The sequence below is a fragment of the Lampris incognitus genome, chromosome 18 (genome assembly GCF_029633865.1).
Source record: "Lampris incognitus isolate fLamInc1 chromosome 18, fLamInc1.hap2, whole genome shotgun sequence".
NCBI classification, from domain to species: Eukaryota; Metazoa; Chordata; class Actinopteri; order Lampriformes; family Lampridae; genus Lampris; species Lampris incognitus.
The window spans coordinates 38708126-38725733 of NC_079228.1; the positions used below are offsets into that span (position 1 = coordinate 38708126).

The following is a 17608-nucleotide window of genomic DNA, read 5'->3' on the forward strand; positions in this document are numbered from 1 at the left end:
CATGCCTAAATGCATTGAGTTGCTGCCATGTGATTGGCTGATTAGAAATTTGCGTTAACGAGCAGTTGGACAGGTGTGCCTAATAAAGTGGCCGGTGTGTGTATATATATATATATATATATATATATATATATATATATATAGCATCCTCGCAACCCTGAGAGCAGGATAAGCGGAAATGGATGGATGTACGTATATAATTTGCTTGAATCACTGGCTTTTCCCTACCGTTCCCTAACGTTGGGAATTTTTTTAATGAAATTTTATACATATAATATCTATATATCTATAGATAGATAGATATATAGATATATACCAGATGTACTATGGGCCATGCAATCTACAGCCATTTTCATTAAACCCGGTGGTTGTTTTTATCCTATTTATTTATTTTCATCGTTCATGTGTCTGACAACAAATTGAAGGTCTGTATTTCATCGTGCAATAAGCTTTTGTGAAATTGCTTTGTAATGAGAAAATCTACTCCCATATTTTCGTAATGTGTGTGTGTGTGGTGTTAGTGTGTGAGTGTGTGTGTGTGTGGTGTTAGAGTAGATAGCGCGACCGAAAACTAAAGCACTTATGATCCTAATTCTTCCTGGAGGTGGTAGGTATTGTCTCAGAGAGTAAGGGGAAAAATCCCAGAAAATTAAAAAATTATGCATAATTATGCATAAATATGCAAAATATGCATGTTTCTAAAAATGGCTAAAAAACCACTTTTCTCGGCGTTTCAGATGATTCTGAGCATCTTTGATTTTTTCATCTATATAAAAAAAATTTCTGGGACTTCAATGTTTTGGCATTATGCAAAATAAATACATTTTTGCAAAAACGCACTTATATGATCCTCATTTTTTTTGGAGGTGGTAGGTATTGTTCCAGAGAGGACCAGAAAAATAGCAGAAAATTCAAATATAATTATGCATAATTATGCATAATTATGCAAAATATGCATTTTCTAAAAATGGCTAAAAACCACTTTTCTCGGCATTTCAGGTGATTCTGAGCATTGGGAGTGGGGGGGAGTTGGAGTGGGGGGGTTTAGGGGCAGGGGGGGAGGCGGTTAGCTGGCAGGAGGAAGAGGAGGGAGATTTAGACGGGCGGAGAACCAAACCGCTACATTGTAGCGGGGTTCTCCTAGCGATAAATATTTCTGGAGGGTGAAGAAGAGGAAGGAGGAAGGCGGAGGGTGGCGAGGAGGAAGAGGAGGAGGCGGAGCTTCGCCTCCCGAGCCCGGAAGTGCGGCGGCTGATTGGCAGTATCAACGCCGCAGCGTCAGGGGCGGACGGACAAGGTAAGGCGGCCGTCACCGTCTGTTTTGGATGAATCCCGGGACGCGTCCGGCGGGGCGAGACGGGTTGTGTTCGGGTCGGCGTTGTGAGCGCCGTGTCCGTCTTTATAAGAACCGAGCCGGCCGGGGCGTGAATGGAGCAGCGGCCGGCAGCACCGCAGTGTACCTGTCAGGGCGGACCGCCTCCGCCCCGTTACCCTTCACGCCTCAGCCCGGCGGGTGCGTGAGTTCCCCTCCGCCGGCGGAGGGATATCCCTCCGCGTGGTGAAACGTCCGCGTCGGCGTCGGTGGGTGTAGTTTATGGGCGGGGGTCCGGCGCTCCTGGTCGGCGGTGGATCGCCCGAGATTTACCGTCAAGTTTCCGGCGCGCCGCAAAACAGCAACGTCTCTAGTCCGTAGCAGTGGTTCGTCTGCCTCCTTGACTCTGCGCTGTTACGCTAAGCGGAAGTGGCTGTCAAGCATCTTCATCATCATCATCTTCATTATCATCAGCCGCTGCTGTTGCTGCGTTACAGGCGCCGCTTCGCCATCGCCGTCTCCAGGGATGAGATCCGGATTTTGCCGTATGGTGATACACAATGTAGTCGTCTTGCTGAAAGGAGGCCTGAAGTGTTTGGGGGGGGGACGAGGGGGGGTTATTTGACAGCCAGTTCTGGGTTTGATCTTGTCCTTTACACCACCGGACAGGTCAGTGTAGCGGACCTCCGCTGGATTCTCCAACATGGCGTCATGTCGGGGGGGGGGCGCAGGTGTGGTGGGGGGGCCGCAGGTGTTGTGACGTGTGTTTTGTGTTGTGACGTACGTGTGTGTCGCGTTGCGTTCCCTCACGGTCATATTGTATATTATTATATTTCCCATATCGCCCAACTCTGGACAGCTGCTGGCCTGCGGGGGTTGAAAGGTTGACTTTTCTTGTGGTTTTACTGACTTGCTAACTTGTGCGGGTCCAGCTTGTTAAAATGCGGGCCCGGCCTGTTGAAATGCGGGCCCGGCTGTTAAAATGCGGGTCCGGCCTGTTAAAATGCGGGTCCGGCCTGTTAAAATGCGGGCCCGGCTTGTTAAAATGCGGGCCCGGCTGTTAAAATGCGGGCCCGGCCTGTTAAAGTGCGGGCCCGGCTTGTTAAAATGCGGGCCCGGCTTGTTAAAATGCGGGCCCGGCTTGTTAAAGTGCGGGCCCGGCCTGTTAAAATGCGTGCCCGGCTTGTTAAATGCGGGCCTGGCTGTTAAAATGCGGGCCCGGCCTGTTAAAGTGCGGGCTCGGCTTGTTAAAATGCGGGCCCGGCCTGTTAAAGTGCGGGCCCGGCTTGTTAAAGTGCGGGCTCGGCTTGTTAAAATGCGGGCCCGGCCTGTTAAAGTGCGGGCCCGGCTTGTTAAAGTGCGGGCTCGGCTTGTTAAAATGCGGGCCCGGCCTGTTAAAGTGCGGGCCCGACTTGTTAAAGTGCGGGCCCGGCTTGTTAAAGTGCGGGCCCGGCTGTTAAAATGCGGGCCCGGCCTGTTAAAATGCGGGCCCGGCTTGTTAATATGCTGGCCTGGCTCTTAAAATGCGGGCCCGGCTGTTAAAATGCGGGCCCGGCCTGTTAAAATGCGGGCCCGGCTTGTTAATATGCTGGCCTGGCTCTTAAAATGCGGGCCCGGCTGTTAAAGTGCGGGTCCGGCTGTTAAAATGCGGGTCCGGCTGTTAAAATGCGGGTCCGGCTTGTTAAAATGCGGGCCCGGCTTGTTAATATGCGGGCCCGGCTGTTAAAATGCGGGTCCGGCTTGTTAATATGCGGGCCCGGCTGTTAAAATGCGGGCCCGGCTTGTTAATATGCGGGCCCGGCTGTTAAAATGCGGGTCCGGCTTGTTAAACTGCGGGCCCGGCTTGTTAAAATGCGGGCCCGGCTTGTTAAAGTGCGGGCCTGGCTGTTAAAATGCGGGCCCGGCTTGTTAAAATGCGGGTCCGGCTGTTAAAATGCTGGCCCGGCTTGTTAAAATGCGGGCCCGGCTTGTTAAAATGCGGGTCCGGCTGTTAAAATGCTGGCCCGGCTTGTTAAAATGCGGGCCCGGCTGTTAAAATGCGGGCCCGGCTGTTAAAATGCGGGCCCGGCTTGTTAAAATGCTGGCCCGGCTCTTAAAATGCTGGCCCGGCTCTTAAAATGCGGGTCCGGCCTGTTAAAATGCGGGTCCGGCTTGTTAAAATGCGGGTCCGGCTGTTAAAATGCGGGCCCGGCTCTTAAATTGCGGGCCCGGCTCGTTAAAATGCGGGCCTGGCTGTTAAAATGCGGGCCCGGCTTGTTAAAATGCGGGCCCGGCTTGTTAAGATGCGGGCCCGGCCTGTTAAAGTGCGGGCCCGGCCTGTTAGAATGCTGGCCCGGCTTGTTAAAGTGCGGGCCCGGCTTGTTAAAATGCTGGCCCGGCCTATTGGAGTGCGGGCCCGGCTTGTTAAAATGCGGGCCCGGCTGTTAAAATGCTGGCCCAGCTGTTAAAATGCGGGCCCTCTTGCTGCACTGGTGCGGCTCGGACCACTGGACAAAGCTGATGCTGGTAGCGAAGCAGACGGTTGGAAACTGAAGTTTTTTCCACCAAGTGGGTTTTACTGGTGGTCGTTCTCCACAGATCTGCCCACTCAGATGGTCCTAAAGACACATCATGTGAATGGTACTGTAACGTGCATGGATAAGAAGACCCGCTGGCCGCTGACTGGCGGGTCTGACCCTTAAGTCGAGCGGTTAGCGACGTCTCCTGCGGTGCGGGCGATACGGGTTCGCGTCCCGGCCGCGGCAGTTCCTGTGGTTGCGTTGTCCCCCGAATTCGCTACAATATCTTTTAGGAGTCAAGTCATATATATTTTTGGTTGTTGTATAGTCTTAACAGTGGAGCCCCTTAAGGGCTTCACTATCATATCACCTCCTCTGGCAGGTGTAAACAGAATGACTGACAATGCACCGGACTCTACTGACTCCAGTCTAACACAGCTTCTGCTGTTGCCATTTAGCATCTCGTCCACTTAGCGTCGTTCCAAATCACGACCGAGTGGTTAAAAACAAACGCCCGGTCATGAAGTTGCAGCCCAGGACCCCTTTCACCATTGTCCCCCTTAATTGACTGATAGCCCGGTTATGTGTATTGCTCATCGTCTGGGTCAGTCACGAGGGGTTAGCTAGTATGTTGTAAACACTGCCTTACACAAGCCTCCTCTGTCCACACTGCGTCAGCCCATTGTCCGACACCCCGTCTGGCTGTGGAGGCTGGTGGGATTCCATCCCTCCCAACACTTGTTTGGTTTTTTAGCACCGGCAGAACGCTGGCTCAGGCCAAGCTAGGTCACATAGCGTGAACGAAGAGCCAGCAACCTGGCTAGGACATGCACGACATTGTCAAAAGTATGTGGACGCCTGGACCTCACGTCCATATGTGCCCGTTGAACGTCTCGTTCCAAAACCGCGGGCATTAATATGGAGTTGGGGCCCCCCCCTTTTGCTGCTGTAACAGCTTCCACTCTTCCGGAAAGGCTTCCCACCACCGCTGCAGGGATTCGCTCCCACTCAGCCACAAGTGCATTAGTGAGGTCAGGCAGAAGGCCTGGCTCACAGTCGGGAGGTCCGGTTCATGCCAAAGGTGTCGGATGGGGTTGAGGTCGGGGGTTCTGCAGGCCGGTCAAGTTCCTCCACATTAAACTCGGCAAACAGTTTTTGTGCTGACGTTGCTTCCAGAGGCGGTTTGGAGCTCGGCAGCGAGCGCCACAACCGAGGACCGACTATTTTTACGTGCTACGCTTCAGCACTCGGCGGTCCCGTTCTGCGGTCTCGTGTGTCCTACCGCTTCACGGCTGAGCTGTTGTTGCTCCGAGACGTTTCCGTTTCACAATAACAGACTTACAGTTGACCGGGGCAGATCCGGCGAGGCAGAAATTTGACCAACCGACTTGTCGGAAAGGTGGCATCCTATGACGGTGGCACGTTGAAAGTCACTTGTGTAAACACAGCAGCCGTTGCACGTGGTGCATCTTGGGAGAGAGATCCTCCTCTGTTGCTCTCCCTGAGGTTTCTTCCTGTTGTTTTCTCCCTGTTAAAGGTTTTTTTTAGGGAGTTGTTCCTTATCTGATGTGAGGGTCTAAGGACAGGATGTTGTGTTGCTGTAAAGCCCCTTGAGGCAAATTTGTGATATTGGGTTATACGAATGAAATTGACTTGACTGAGCTCTTCGGGACGACCCGTTCTTCTGCCACCGTCTGTCTGTAGAGATTGCGTGGCTGTGTGCTTGATTTAATGCAACTGGGAGCAATGAATGTGGCTGAAAATGGCCAAATCCTTTAATTAGGAGGGGCGTCCGCGTGCTTTTGGCCATAAAGTGTGAGTCACACAAGGGTGGGCTTCGTCTTGTGTCTGGTGTAGTGGAGGGAAAAATCAATTCCGTGCAAAATTGCGACACTAAGCCGTGACAGGTTAACTATCGCAGCGTTCCACCTGAACCGTTGTGTTTAAGTACAATGACCGGATGCTGCAAAGAGGTTGGAGGTAATGATTCCCCCCCCACCCCCACCCCAGATCCACAGCTCTGAATGTTTGATTTGTGTGGGAAGCATACGTTTGGGGGGGGGTGCACTTTTTCTCCCCAATTGTTTTTTTAAAAAAATTATATATATATATATATATATATATATATATATACACTACCGTTCAAAAGTTTGGGATCACCCAAACAATTTTGTGTTTTCCATGAAAAGTCACACTTATTCACCACCATATGTTGTGAAATGAATAGAAAATAGAGTCAAGACATTGACAAGGTTAGAAATAATGATTTGTATTTGAAATAAGATTTTTTTTACATCAAACTTTGCTTTCGTCAAAGAATCCTCCATTTGCAGCAATTACAGCATTGCAGACCTTTGGCATTCTAGCTGTTAATTTGTTGAGGTAATCTGGAGAAATTGCACCCCACGCTTCCAGAAGCAGCTCCCACAAGTTGGATTGGTTGGATGGGCACTTCTTTGAGCAGATTGAGTTTCTGGAGCATCACATTTGTGGAGTCAATTAAACGCTCAAAATGGCCAGAAAAAGAGAACTTTCATCTGAAACTCGACAGTCTATTCTTGTTCTTAGAAATGAAGGCTATTCCATGCGAGAAATTGCTAAGAAATTGAAGATTTCCTACACCGGTGTGTACTACTCCCTTCAGAGGACAGCACAAACAGGCTCTAACCAGAATAGAAAAAGAAGTGCGAGGCCGCGTTGCACAACTGAGCAAGAAGATAAGTACATTAGAGTCTCTAGTTTGAGAAACAGACGCCTCACAGGTCCCCAACTGGCATCTTCATTAAATAGTACCTGTTAGAGCCTGTTTGTGCTGTCCTCTGAAGGGAGTAGTACACACCGGTGTAGGAAATCTTCAATTTCTTAGCAATTTCTCGCATGGAATAGCCTTCATTTCTAAGAACAAGAATAGACTGTCGAGTTTCAGATGAAAGTTCTCTTTTTCTGGCCATTTTGAGCGTTTAATTGACCCCACAAATGTGATGCTCCAGAAACTCAATCTGCTCAAAGAAGTGCCCATCCAACCAATCCAACTTGTGGGAGCTGCTTCTGGAAGCGTGGGGTGCAATTTCTCCAGATTACCTCAACAAATTAACAGCTAGAATGCCAAAGGTCTGCAATGCTGTAATTGCTGCAAATGGAGGATTCTTTGACGAAAGCAAAGTTTGATGTAAAAAAAATCTTATTTCAAATACAAATCATTATTTCTTACCTTGTCAATGTCTTGACTCTATTTTCTATTCATTTCACAACATATGGTGGTGAATAAGTGTGACTGTTCATGGAAAACACGAAATTGTTTGGGTGATCCCAAACTTTTGAACGGTAGTGTATATATATTTCTGATTTTTTCCCTTTTTCTCCCAATTTAGTGGCCAATCGATCCCTGTTTTAGCTCAAACACCACCCTCGTACTGCATGCGTTCACCAGCTGCATCTCTCCGGCCAGCAGTCTCGAAGGAGACGCCTCGCCACTTCCGTGACAAGGCGAATCCAGGCCGAACCACTGCTTCTCCCCCCCACACACACAGAGACGCATTCGCCCCCTTCCCGAAGACAGCGCTGCCAATCATCGCTGCTTCATCGAGTCCGGCCATAGTCGGATCTGACGAGACCGAGGCGCGAACGCCGGTCCCCAGTGGGCAACTGCATCGCCACAAAGCCGATGCTCAGACCGCTACACCACCGCAGACTTTCTCCCAAATTGTATCTGGCCATTCACCCCACTCTTTCGGGCTGTCCCGGTCACTGCTCCACCCCCTCTGCCGAGCTGGGGAGGGCTGCGGACTACCACGTGCCTCCTCCGATACACGTGGAGTCACCAGCCGCTTCTTATCACCTGACGCTGTCAGGCTGACAAGTGAGGAGTTTCACCAGGGGGACGTAGCACGTGGGAGGATCACACTATTCCCCCCAGTTCCCCCTCCTTCCTGAACAGGCGCCCCGACCGACCAGAGGAGGCACTAGTGCAGCAACCAGGACACATACCACCCGCAGACACGGCCAATTGTGTCTGTAGGGACGCCCAACCAAGCCGGAGGTAACACGGGGATTCGAACCGGCGATCCTCGTGTTGGTAGGCAACGGAATAGACCACTATGCTACCCGGACGCCCCCACATACTCGTGTTTTAAGAGTCTCAAACACACGGGCTTTCACATAAATGCATTTTGTTGTAAATTTTCTTCGGATTATTGCAATTTTCACATTTTACGGCAGTGGCCATTTTGCTCATAGGAACATAGGAAGCTGCAAGAGTCGTGACCAGAAAGCAGAGAGTCTGATGTCTTATTGTTACGTATGTGCCAGGCTGGAAGTGCTACTATAAACGCTGGGGTTTTCCGACGTCATCTGTCGTAAGTAGAAATATCTGAAAATATTTGATTGGCAGCTGCAGCATACCTGAGAAGAGGTGCGGGCTAACATTGTGGCTACTTGGCTATCGTAGATGCAAGAGCGACGATCACCTTTAAAATGTGGCTTGATACCCATCGTGATTTTTAAGTCCATTCCTTTGGCGAAGCTTCGCCGGTTCAGTTGGAAACTGGTGAAAAGTTTTTTTCCTCTTGAGTCTCGACGGTTGTAGGAGCTACAGCCTGGCACGTGACATCCGACCTTCCACTTGTTTGCCAAGGCTTAGGTTTGAACCCATCCTCACCCTTCTCTCTCTCTCTCCTCCTCTCCCCGGCCCTCTCTTGTCCTCCTCAGATGCAGACCATAAAGTGCGTGGTGGTGGGTGATGGAGCGGTGGGGAAGACCTGCCTCCTTATCTCCTACACCACCAACAAGTTCCCCTCCGAGTACGTCCCCACGGTGAGCAAAGTCCCTTTGTTTCTTTTATCATGTGGGTCCATCCTCTGTGTAAACCCCTGAACGGTGATCTGTCAGAGTCAGAAACACTTTGTCGTTTCATTTCACGCACTTGTGCACATGAAATGAAACAAAGCACGGTTTCCCCCAGCCCACAGCAGTGCAACACAAAGACAAATACACATATCCCAGCTACAAGAACACAGATATCCAAACTAACACACATACGTATATCTAAACTAAACAAAAAATCACTGTCCAGGAGAACGAACGCCAGCCAGGATGACTGTTGGAACTGCCGGTCTGCATGGGCTAGCAGTTAGCTTAGCCTGCCCCGCTTCCACGTCCTGTCAGACCGCCCTCGGTGTTATCGGAACTGCTGGTCTGCATGGGCTAGCAGTTAGCTTAGCCTGCCTCGCTTCCACGTCCTGTCAGACCACCCTCGGTGTTATCGGAACTGCTGGTCTGCATGGGCTAGCAGTTAGCTTAGCCTGCCTCGCTTCCACGTCCTGTCAGACCGCCCTCGGTGTTATCGGAACTGCTGGTCTGCATGGGCTAGCAGTTAGCTTAGTCTGCCTCGCTTCCACGTCCTGTCAGACCGCCCTCGGTGTTATCGGAACTGCTGGTCTGCATGGGCTAGCGGTTAGCTTAGCCTGCCTCGCTTCCACGTCCTGTCAGACCGCCCTCGGTGTTATCGGAACTGCTGGTCTGCATGGGCTAGCAGTTAGCTTAGTCTGCCTCGCTTCCACGTCCTGTCAGACCGCCCTCGGTGTTATCGGAACTGCTGGTCTGCATGGGCTAGCAGTTAGCTTAGCCTGCCTCGCTTCCACGTCCTGTCAGACCGCCCTCGGTGTTATCGGAACTGCTGGTCTGCATGGGCTAGCAGTTAGCTTTGCCTGCCCCGCTTCCGCATCCTGTCACCGCCCTCGGTGTTTCCTCTTCGGGCGCAGCTCCAGGCAGGGCCGTGGCCCCTGGGCCCACAGGACGCAGCGGACCAAGCTCTCCCAGCCGATCCAGCCCCAGCTCTCCCAGCCATCAGACGAAGACAAACTTAGACGTGGACAAAGACACTGCATGGACGGTACTGGGTGAGGCCGCAGCAAACGAGAAATTGCGCCACCATCTTCCCATATCGGTTCTGGGCGAGGCCGCCGCAAACGTGAATTTGCGCCGCCATCTTCCAGCACCGGAAGCGGAAAATCCAGGAAAGAAAAAATATTATTGGGAGGTACTGTGTTGTGTTGCCAGCCCTTTGGACCGGGCTGACAACACAACAGACGAGAGTTTGGCAGATTTGCTCCTTAACGGGTGAATCCTGACCATCCGATCTAGTACTCTTCACTATAATACCTTTACTGTGTATCGCTCTGTTATGCCAGTTGCCTACACTCGTGTCTGTCTGCTGGTTTCTGACTCTCTGGAGAAAAGTTTCTGCCGAATGACTCGATGTAAACGTAAACCACGTCTGGGACTCGGTGTGGGTTATCTAGCAGTGTGCGGGGTTTACACATCCGGTCTTCAAAGTCCATTTGTATAACTTGCCACAATAGCAGCACCCTGGTCAGATTTCACAATTAGGGGCGTCTGGGTCGTGTAGCGGTCTGTTCCGTCGCCTGCCAACACGGGGATCGCTGGTTCGAATCCCTGCGTTACCTCCGGTTTGGTCGGGCGTCCCTACAGACAGCCGTGTCTGCGGGTGGGGAAGCCGGATGTGGGTATGTGTCCTGATCACTCTGGTCGGGCCCCCCCCCACCCCCCTGGATCGGCAGAGAGGGGGCGGAGCAGCGACCGGGTCATCTTAATAAGAGCAGGGTAATTGGCCAGATATAATTGGGGGGACAAAGGGGGGAAATTGGGGGGAGGAGCGAAAATAAAATGGCTGCCAAACATAGTTGAGCACAAACTTAAAGATGCACAGCATCCTGTCACGGCCCCGACCCCTCTGGCGCTCCCTGCAGGCCAGAACAAATGTCCTCTTATCTGAACTATTGATACTTGCTAATAGGAGGAATGTGTGTGTGTGTGTGTCGGTGCGAGTGTGTTCATAGGGTCTGTGCTGTCGTACCATGCACGGTCCAAACCGTCAGCTCAGCTGCACGGCTGGTGCCAAGTGTGACCGTCCGCTCGCCTGTCAGAAAACAGCTGACTGCTGACGAGGCCGCCGGTCCAGCTGGCAGAGAGACGGCCGGCCTCGAACCTCCCCGCTGATGTGCAGCTTTCACGCTGATGAGCCCTGCTGCCGGCTGTCAGCCCCCGAACCCTGTCTCCATGTCTCTGTCTCTCGCCATCCTTCTCTTCTCTTCTCTTCTCTTGTCTCCACCCCTCGCCTCTTCCTCTCTTGCTTTTTCTCTCTCTCTCACCCGATTTTGATTGGCTGAGGTTTTGTTTATCCGTTATAGTGGTGCAGTGAAGGGCCTCTTGGAATCAAATCTCTCTCTCGTTCTCTGTCTGTCTGCCCGTCTGTCTGTCCGTCTGTCTGTCATTCTCTTGCTCTCTTTCTTTAAGTGTTGATTTTGAGTGGGTGGTGTTTTGTTCACTCCTTGCAGTGGTGTGATAAATGACCTTCTAAAACCATCTCTTTCTCTCCTCTCTCCCTCTCTCTCTCTCCCCCTCTCTCTCCTCTGTCTCTCTGTCGCTCTCTCATTCCCTCTCTCCCTCTCCCTCTCTCTGTCTCTGCCTCTCTCTTTCCCTCTCTCTCTCTCGCTCTCTCGCTATCTGTCGCTCTCTCCCTCTCCTCTCTCTCTCCCTCCCTCTCTCGCTTTCTCTCTCCTGTCTCTCCCTCTCTCTCTGCCTCTCGTTCCCTCTCTCTCTCTCGCTCTCGCTATCTGTCACTCTCTCCCTCTCTCCTCTCTTTCACTCCCTCTTTCTATTTCCTGTCTCTCTCTCCCTCTCTCCTCTCTCTCTCCCTCCCTCTCTTTCTCTCCCTCTTTCTATCTCCTGTCTCTCTCTTCCTCTCTCCACTCTCTCCTCTCTCTCTCCCTCCCTCTCTTTCTCTCCCTCTTTCTATCTCCTGTTTCTCTCTCCCTCTCTCCTCTCTTTCTCTCTCTCTCTCTTATGTCGCTCTCTCACTCCCTCTCTCTCTCCTCCCTCCCTTTCTCTCTCTCTCTCCTGTCTCTCTTTTCTCTCCCCTCTCTCTGTCTCTCTCAGAAAATGTGATTTTCTGTGGTCATTCGCCCCAGCTCAGCACAGATTTTGACTTAATACAACAGTCTGTACCACAGTCATCCCCTCTGCAGTCAGTCAGTCAGTCAGTCAGTCAGTCAGTCAGTCAGTGTGTTGTGTTGTATTGTGTTGTGTTGTGTTGTGTTGTGAGCAGGATGCAGCGGGGAGGGAGGAGGCCTGGCTGCATGATGCTCTCCAGAGACAACACCCTCCCCTCACCCCTGCACATCCACTGTCACTACCACTGCTGTCTCTGCACTGGCCACTGTGGAGTTGTGTGTGTGTGTGTGTGCGTGTGCGTGTGTGTGTGTGCGCGTATACAAGTTAGATAAGACAATGCAGGCTGTTTTCCTTCAGCGTGAAGAAGAGTGAAGTCAGTGTCTGCCTCTTGTTGAGAGCAAGAAAGACAAACTGAAGTGACGTTAAGCTTTGCTGTCCTGACAGGACCGTCTCACCTGTCATCTTTGACTGCTGGTGAGAATCCCCGTCGCAGGAGTGTAGTGCCGTTGTTGTAATGATAACCGTGACTGACAGCACAGTGAGTGGCACAGTGATTAGCGCTGTCGCCTCCCAGCAAGAAGGTCCTGGGTTCGAACCCCAGGCTGTCCCAGGTCCTTTCTGTGTGGAGTTTGCATGTTCTCCCCGTGTCTGCGGTGGATTTCTCCGGGTGCTCCGGTTTCCCCCACCATCAAATAGACATGCATGTTAGGGTTAGTACTCCTGTCTGTGCCCCTGAGCAAGGCAATGGAAAGATGAACTGGAGTTGGTCCTGGGTGCTGCCGCTGCTCGATGGGTTAAATGCAGAGAAGGATTTCCCCACGGGGATTAATAAAGTATATCAAAATAATAATAATAATAATATTGACATATTGGAATATTAACCTCACATAATTTGAATAATGAAAAATAGTTTGTCACAGAGCACAATGCTGACACAAGTTCGACCCCTCATCCTGGCAAACACCTGCCTTGTTGCCGTTGATGCTGGAGGTTGTAGAAATTGTAGGGAATTTTACACACTGTTGATATATCACAATATCTGCTTACATGTGCCAAAATATTACCTTTTGGTAATGTAACGTATAATATCAAACCAATTCTAGTTTTTAAATAATATTCCTTTAAATATTTCACATCTCATTTTGTGAGAAATTTTCAATGACAGATTTTCATTAGTAATTTAGACAAAATTGTGTATCATGAGATGATAATATCCAAATGTCGCCCTGATACAGGAACACCGGAAGACGGTCAAGGAAAATACTGCAGTATTGCACACCGCCAGCTGACGTACCTCTTCCCTGGATGCCGATCCACCACCAGCTCTAGGGGGCGCTGTTCTGTAGCAGATCCTGACCCCTGACCTCCCTGTGGAGGAAGTCTCATGAACGGCCATGCCTTGCGGGCAACATAAAGGAGTGCATTAGCAGAGCTGTGGGCTACATGTCCCCAGCCGAACTCCAACCTGTTCAGACACAGGCGGCTGCAGACTGCTGTGACTGCAGGCGGGTGCACATCACAGCGGGCGGGTCCACATCACAGCGGGCGGGTGCACATCACAGCAGGCGGAGTTGCACATCACAGCAGGCGGAGTTGCACATCACAGCGGGTGGATGCAGTGAATGAGCTTAGCTGGTTAAAGCTGGTTAAAGCTGGTGCCAGCGGCGGTGTCATACTGATTTCCATTTTACGTTCACCTGGTGCTCAGCTGACAAAATTCAGCAACATACCAGCAGAAAAAACGTAATTTCCGTAATTAAATGTAATTCAAATTAACTCTTTAAAAGCAATTAAAATTAAAATGTAATTAAAATGAATTCAACGTACAAAAAATAAACGTAAAACATGTAACAAAGCCGCTATAAGAGTTTTGGGTTTTTGTTGACTTTGCGCACCCTTGTGGACACGAGTGGTAGTGCTTTATGGAAGAACGACTTCATTTTGCGTCACAGCCGCCTCTCGCTGCGAGGATCTCAGTTCGTCTGGAGGAGGAGAGGGAAAGATGGGGGAACGCATCTCTGACTGTAGCGAGGTATCCCATCTGTGTGCCGTAAATGGTTCTGCTAGATCCCGTTGGGAATCCGAACCGGGAACAAGCGTTTGGAGTTATTATATAACAATAGCTAATCTTCTCACCGATGGTCTCATTTGCATATGTCGCTCATATAGAATAGAAGTTTGTTGTCCAACCAAAGCTGAAAATTTTCTTTGGTCTCTCTTCAGGCACTTTAGATAAAAACATCGGGGCGTCCGGGTAGGGTAGCGGTCTATTCCGTTGCCTACCAACACGGGGATCGCCGGTTCGAATCCCCATGTTGCCCCCGGCTTGGTCGGGCGTCCCTACAGACACAATTGGTCCAGGATAGGGCCGTGAAGATGATGAGAATTTGCTTATTGCTAATTTTTGGCCTCTTTCTCTCTCTCTCTCTCTCTCTCTCTCTCTCTCCCCCTCTCCTCCCAGGTGTTTGATAACTATGCGGTGACAGTGATGATAGGTGGTGAGCCTTACACTCTGGGACTGTTTGACACAGCAGGTACGTTTCTGAAGAGCCTCCATAACGCTGACACTGTTGTCAGAGAGATCTGGTAGTAGTAGTAGTAGTAGTAGTCATGGTAGGAATAGGAGTAGTGGTTGTAGTAGTAGCTGTGGCGGTAGCTACCTTGTTGTTCACAGTGTTTGCTGTTAATCCTGTGCATCTCCCCCTGCAGGCCAGGAGGACTACGACAGGCTGCGGCCGCTCAGCTATCCCCAGACCGATGTCTTCCTCGTCTGCTTCTCCGTCGTGTCGCCCTCCTCTTTTGAGAATGTCAAGGAAAAGGTGTGTGTCCGCATGCGTTCCTCTCATCCTTCTAGATGCACGTTCACAGATAGCTCACACGGCTCCGTAAACCCGCTGATGTGAATATCCAACAGCGCCCGTCCACCAGGCCTACAGACATCCGCTGACTCTGGACTCTGAATTTTTCTTTGTAAACTGCAAATGTTGGGTAGCCACTGTTGGAGCAAAACCTTCTAGCAAGGAGAAATTCTCTTTTAGCATGAAGAAGATCCAACCATTATGCAAACCGCTTACCCTGCTCTCAGGGTTATGGGGATGCTGGAGCCTATCCCAGCAGTCATTGGGCAGCAGGGCGGGGAGACACCCTGGACAGGCCGCCAGGCCATCACAGGGCGACACACACACATAGGGACAATTTAGTACGGCCGATCCACCTGACCTACATGTCTTTGGACTGTGGGAGGAAACCGGAGCCCCCGGAGGAAACCCACACAGACGCGGGGAGAACATGCAGACTCCACACAGAGGACGACCCGGGACGACCCCCAACATTGGACTACCCTGGGGCCTGAACCCAGAACCTTCTTGCCGTGAGGCGACCACGCTAACCACTGTGCCACCGTGCCGCCCATGAAGAAGATGCTCATCCTAATATATTTCTAATCTAATATAAATCTTTATCTCTTCTTAAGTAGTTTTTAATCTTGTGTATTGTGTTTTGAAACGTTACATTTTGTCTTTACTTCCTCTTCTTCGCTGCAGTGGTGACTGCTTCCTCCATGGGGACCAATCAAGTTCATTAACTATTTATACAGTTCCTTATTATACCTTCATTTTCCTCTCTCCCTCTCTCCCTGTCCAAGCAGTGGGTGCCAGAGATCTCGCACCACTGTCCTCGGACCCCCTTCCTGCTGGTGGGGACCCAGGTGGACCTGAGAGATGACGGCACCACGGTGGAGAAGCTAACCAAGAACAAACAGAGGCCCATCAGCCCGGAGAGCGGGGACAAGCTGGCGCGGGACCTCAGGGCCGTCAAATACGTGGAGTGCTCCGCTCTCACACAGGTGAGGGGATGGTGGGTAACTGCCCTAACGTGTACCGCAGTGTCTCTGTCCAGCGTGACTAATCATTCACTGGTATTGCGGCAGTACTGCCCCTGCTTGTCTCACCAGACCATTTGAGGGGGTAGTAGAATTTAGTGGTGTATTGACGCACCATAGGTTTCAATATGTTGTGTACACACTCCAGATCTTAATAAATTAATACAAAAAATCACACAATGTCGCTTTAATCTCCAGGTGAAATTACAATGCACTCAACAGTCATTGACCGTTTTAGGGGATGAGTCGGTTGAAAGGGTGAGATCGTGGATACAAGCGGCTGAAATGAGTTTCCTCCGTAGGGTGTCTGGGCTCAGCCTTAGAGATAGGGTGAGGAGCTCGCACATCTGGAGGGAGCTCAGAGTAGAGCCGCTGCTCCTTCGCGTCGAAAGGAGCCAGTTGAGGTGGTTCAGGCATCTTATTAGGATGCCTCCTGGGCGCCTTCCTTTGGAGGTTTTCTGGGCACAGCCAACTGGGAGGAGACCCCGGGGTAGACCCAGAACCTGCTGGAGGGACTTCGAGTCCAATCTGGCCTGGGAACGCCTTGGGATCCCCCAGGAGGAGCTGGAGGGCGTTGCTGGGGAGATGGACGTCTGGAGTGCCCTACTTAGCTCGCTGCCACCGCCACCCCACCCCGGAGAAGCGGCTGAAGACGAGATGAGATGAGATCGGTTGAACCAGAATCGGATGAATTTCCCAAAAAATTATTTTTCGATCATTTTTTGAATACGGCCGATTTTGATCACGACTACACACGTCACACTGATGTCAGTTTCACATCGCATGCAGAACAGACACAAAGCAGACAGATTCTAACAGACCGCAGATTTCTATGTGTTGAGACGTGACATCAGCGTGTGAAGCTATGGTGGTGTGTTCAGGGACACCGTCCATTTAGAGGCTGTTGAGACTTCCACTGATAGTTGATGCTGAATGATGTGACCTCCTCTGGGCCATGCATGTCCAAGATGAACACAGGGAAAAAGTCCTGGAGAATGTTTTCCGGGAAAGCATGGGAACCCTGTTTATTTAAGAGTAAAGCTGGAAATAAAAATGAAAGGGTACACAGAACATTTTAAAAAGGCGAGGTGTCCCCAACATTCTGACGGTCAGTGTTTGTGTCCCTGTCTTTCTTTATCTGCCTCTCTACCCCCGCTGTCCTCTCTCGCTTGCTCGCTCTCTCTCTAACATTCTCTCGCTCTCTTGCTGTCTTTGTCGCTCTCTCTAACTTTCTCTCTGTCTGTCTCCCGCTCTCTAATATTTGTCTCTGTCTAACATTCTCTCTCTGTCTCTCTCTCTCTAACATTCTCTGTCTCTTTCTGTCTCACTTTGTCTCTCTCTCTCCATCAGCGGGGGCTGAAAAACGTGTTCGACGAGGCCATCCTGGCGGCTCTGGAGACGCCCGAGAGCAAACCCAAGAAGCATTGCCTCCTGCTATAGGGACCGCGGTCCGGAGGGAAGAAAGAAGACCAGGAGACGAAAAAAGAGGAGAGAGGTTTTACTGAGGGAACATGGGACATGGGAACAGAAGAACAGCGATGGGAGGGAGGGGTGTGGTGGTGGTGGTGGTGTTGTGGGGGGGGGGGGTGTATCAAGGGAGGGAATGATTGGGCGGGACAGAGGACGAGTGACACGCTCGTTTATACAGTGCCTTGAGCGGTGGCGACCCGGGGCGGGTGGTGTCAGGTCGGCCCGGCGGGCTCCAAGCTATACTCCCATTGTAGATGCATGTGGCCGTAACGTAGCTAACACGTGTGAACAACGCCGCTCACTAACCAGTATGTAGTAGTTTGTTGGTAAAGAGGACGCCGATCCAGAAATACTGACGTCTGGACGCTAAGATGCCTTAAAGACGCTGCCAGTGGATGAGATCACGGTTACGGAACAGCCGGCGTGTCCAGGAACCACGTTCTCCCAGAATGCCCGAGTTCCTCCACAGCTATTTAA

General features: G+C 51.0%; 1 protein-coding gene across 1 annotated transcript; it reads left to right on the forward strand.

Moving 5' to 3' along the window:
- The first annotated feature begins 1244 nt into the window (after positions 1 to 1244).
- On the forward strand, positions 1245 to 17101 carry LOC130129030 (cell division control protein 42 homolog). The gene is made up of 6 exons (XM_056298827.1): positions 1245 to 1297; positions 8518 to 8622; positions 14243 to 14315; positions 14491 to 14600; positions 15428 to 15625; positions 17012 to 17101. Exons 2-6 carry the CDS (start codon positions 8518 to 8520, stop codon positions 17099 to 17101), a joined length of 576 nt encoding a protein of 191 aa, XP_056154802.1. The 5' UTR covers positions 1245 to 1297.
- The last annotated feature ends 507 nt before the right edge of the window (positions 17102 to 17608 follow it).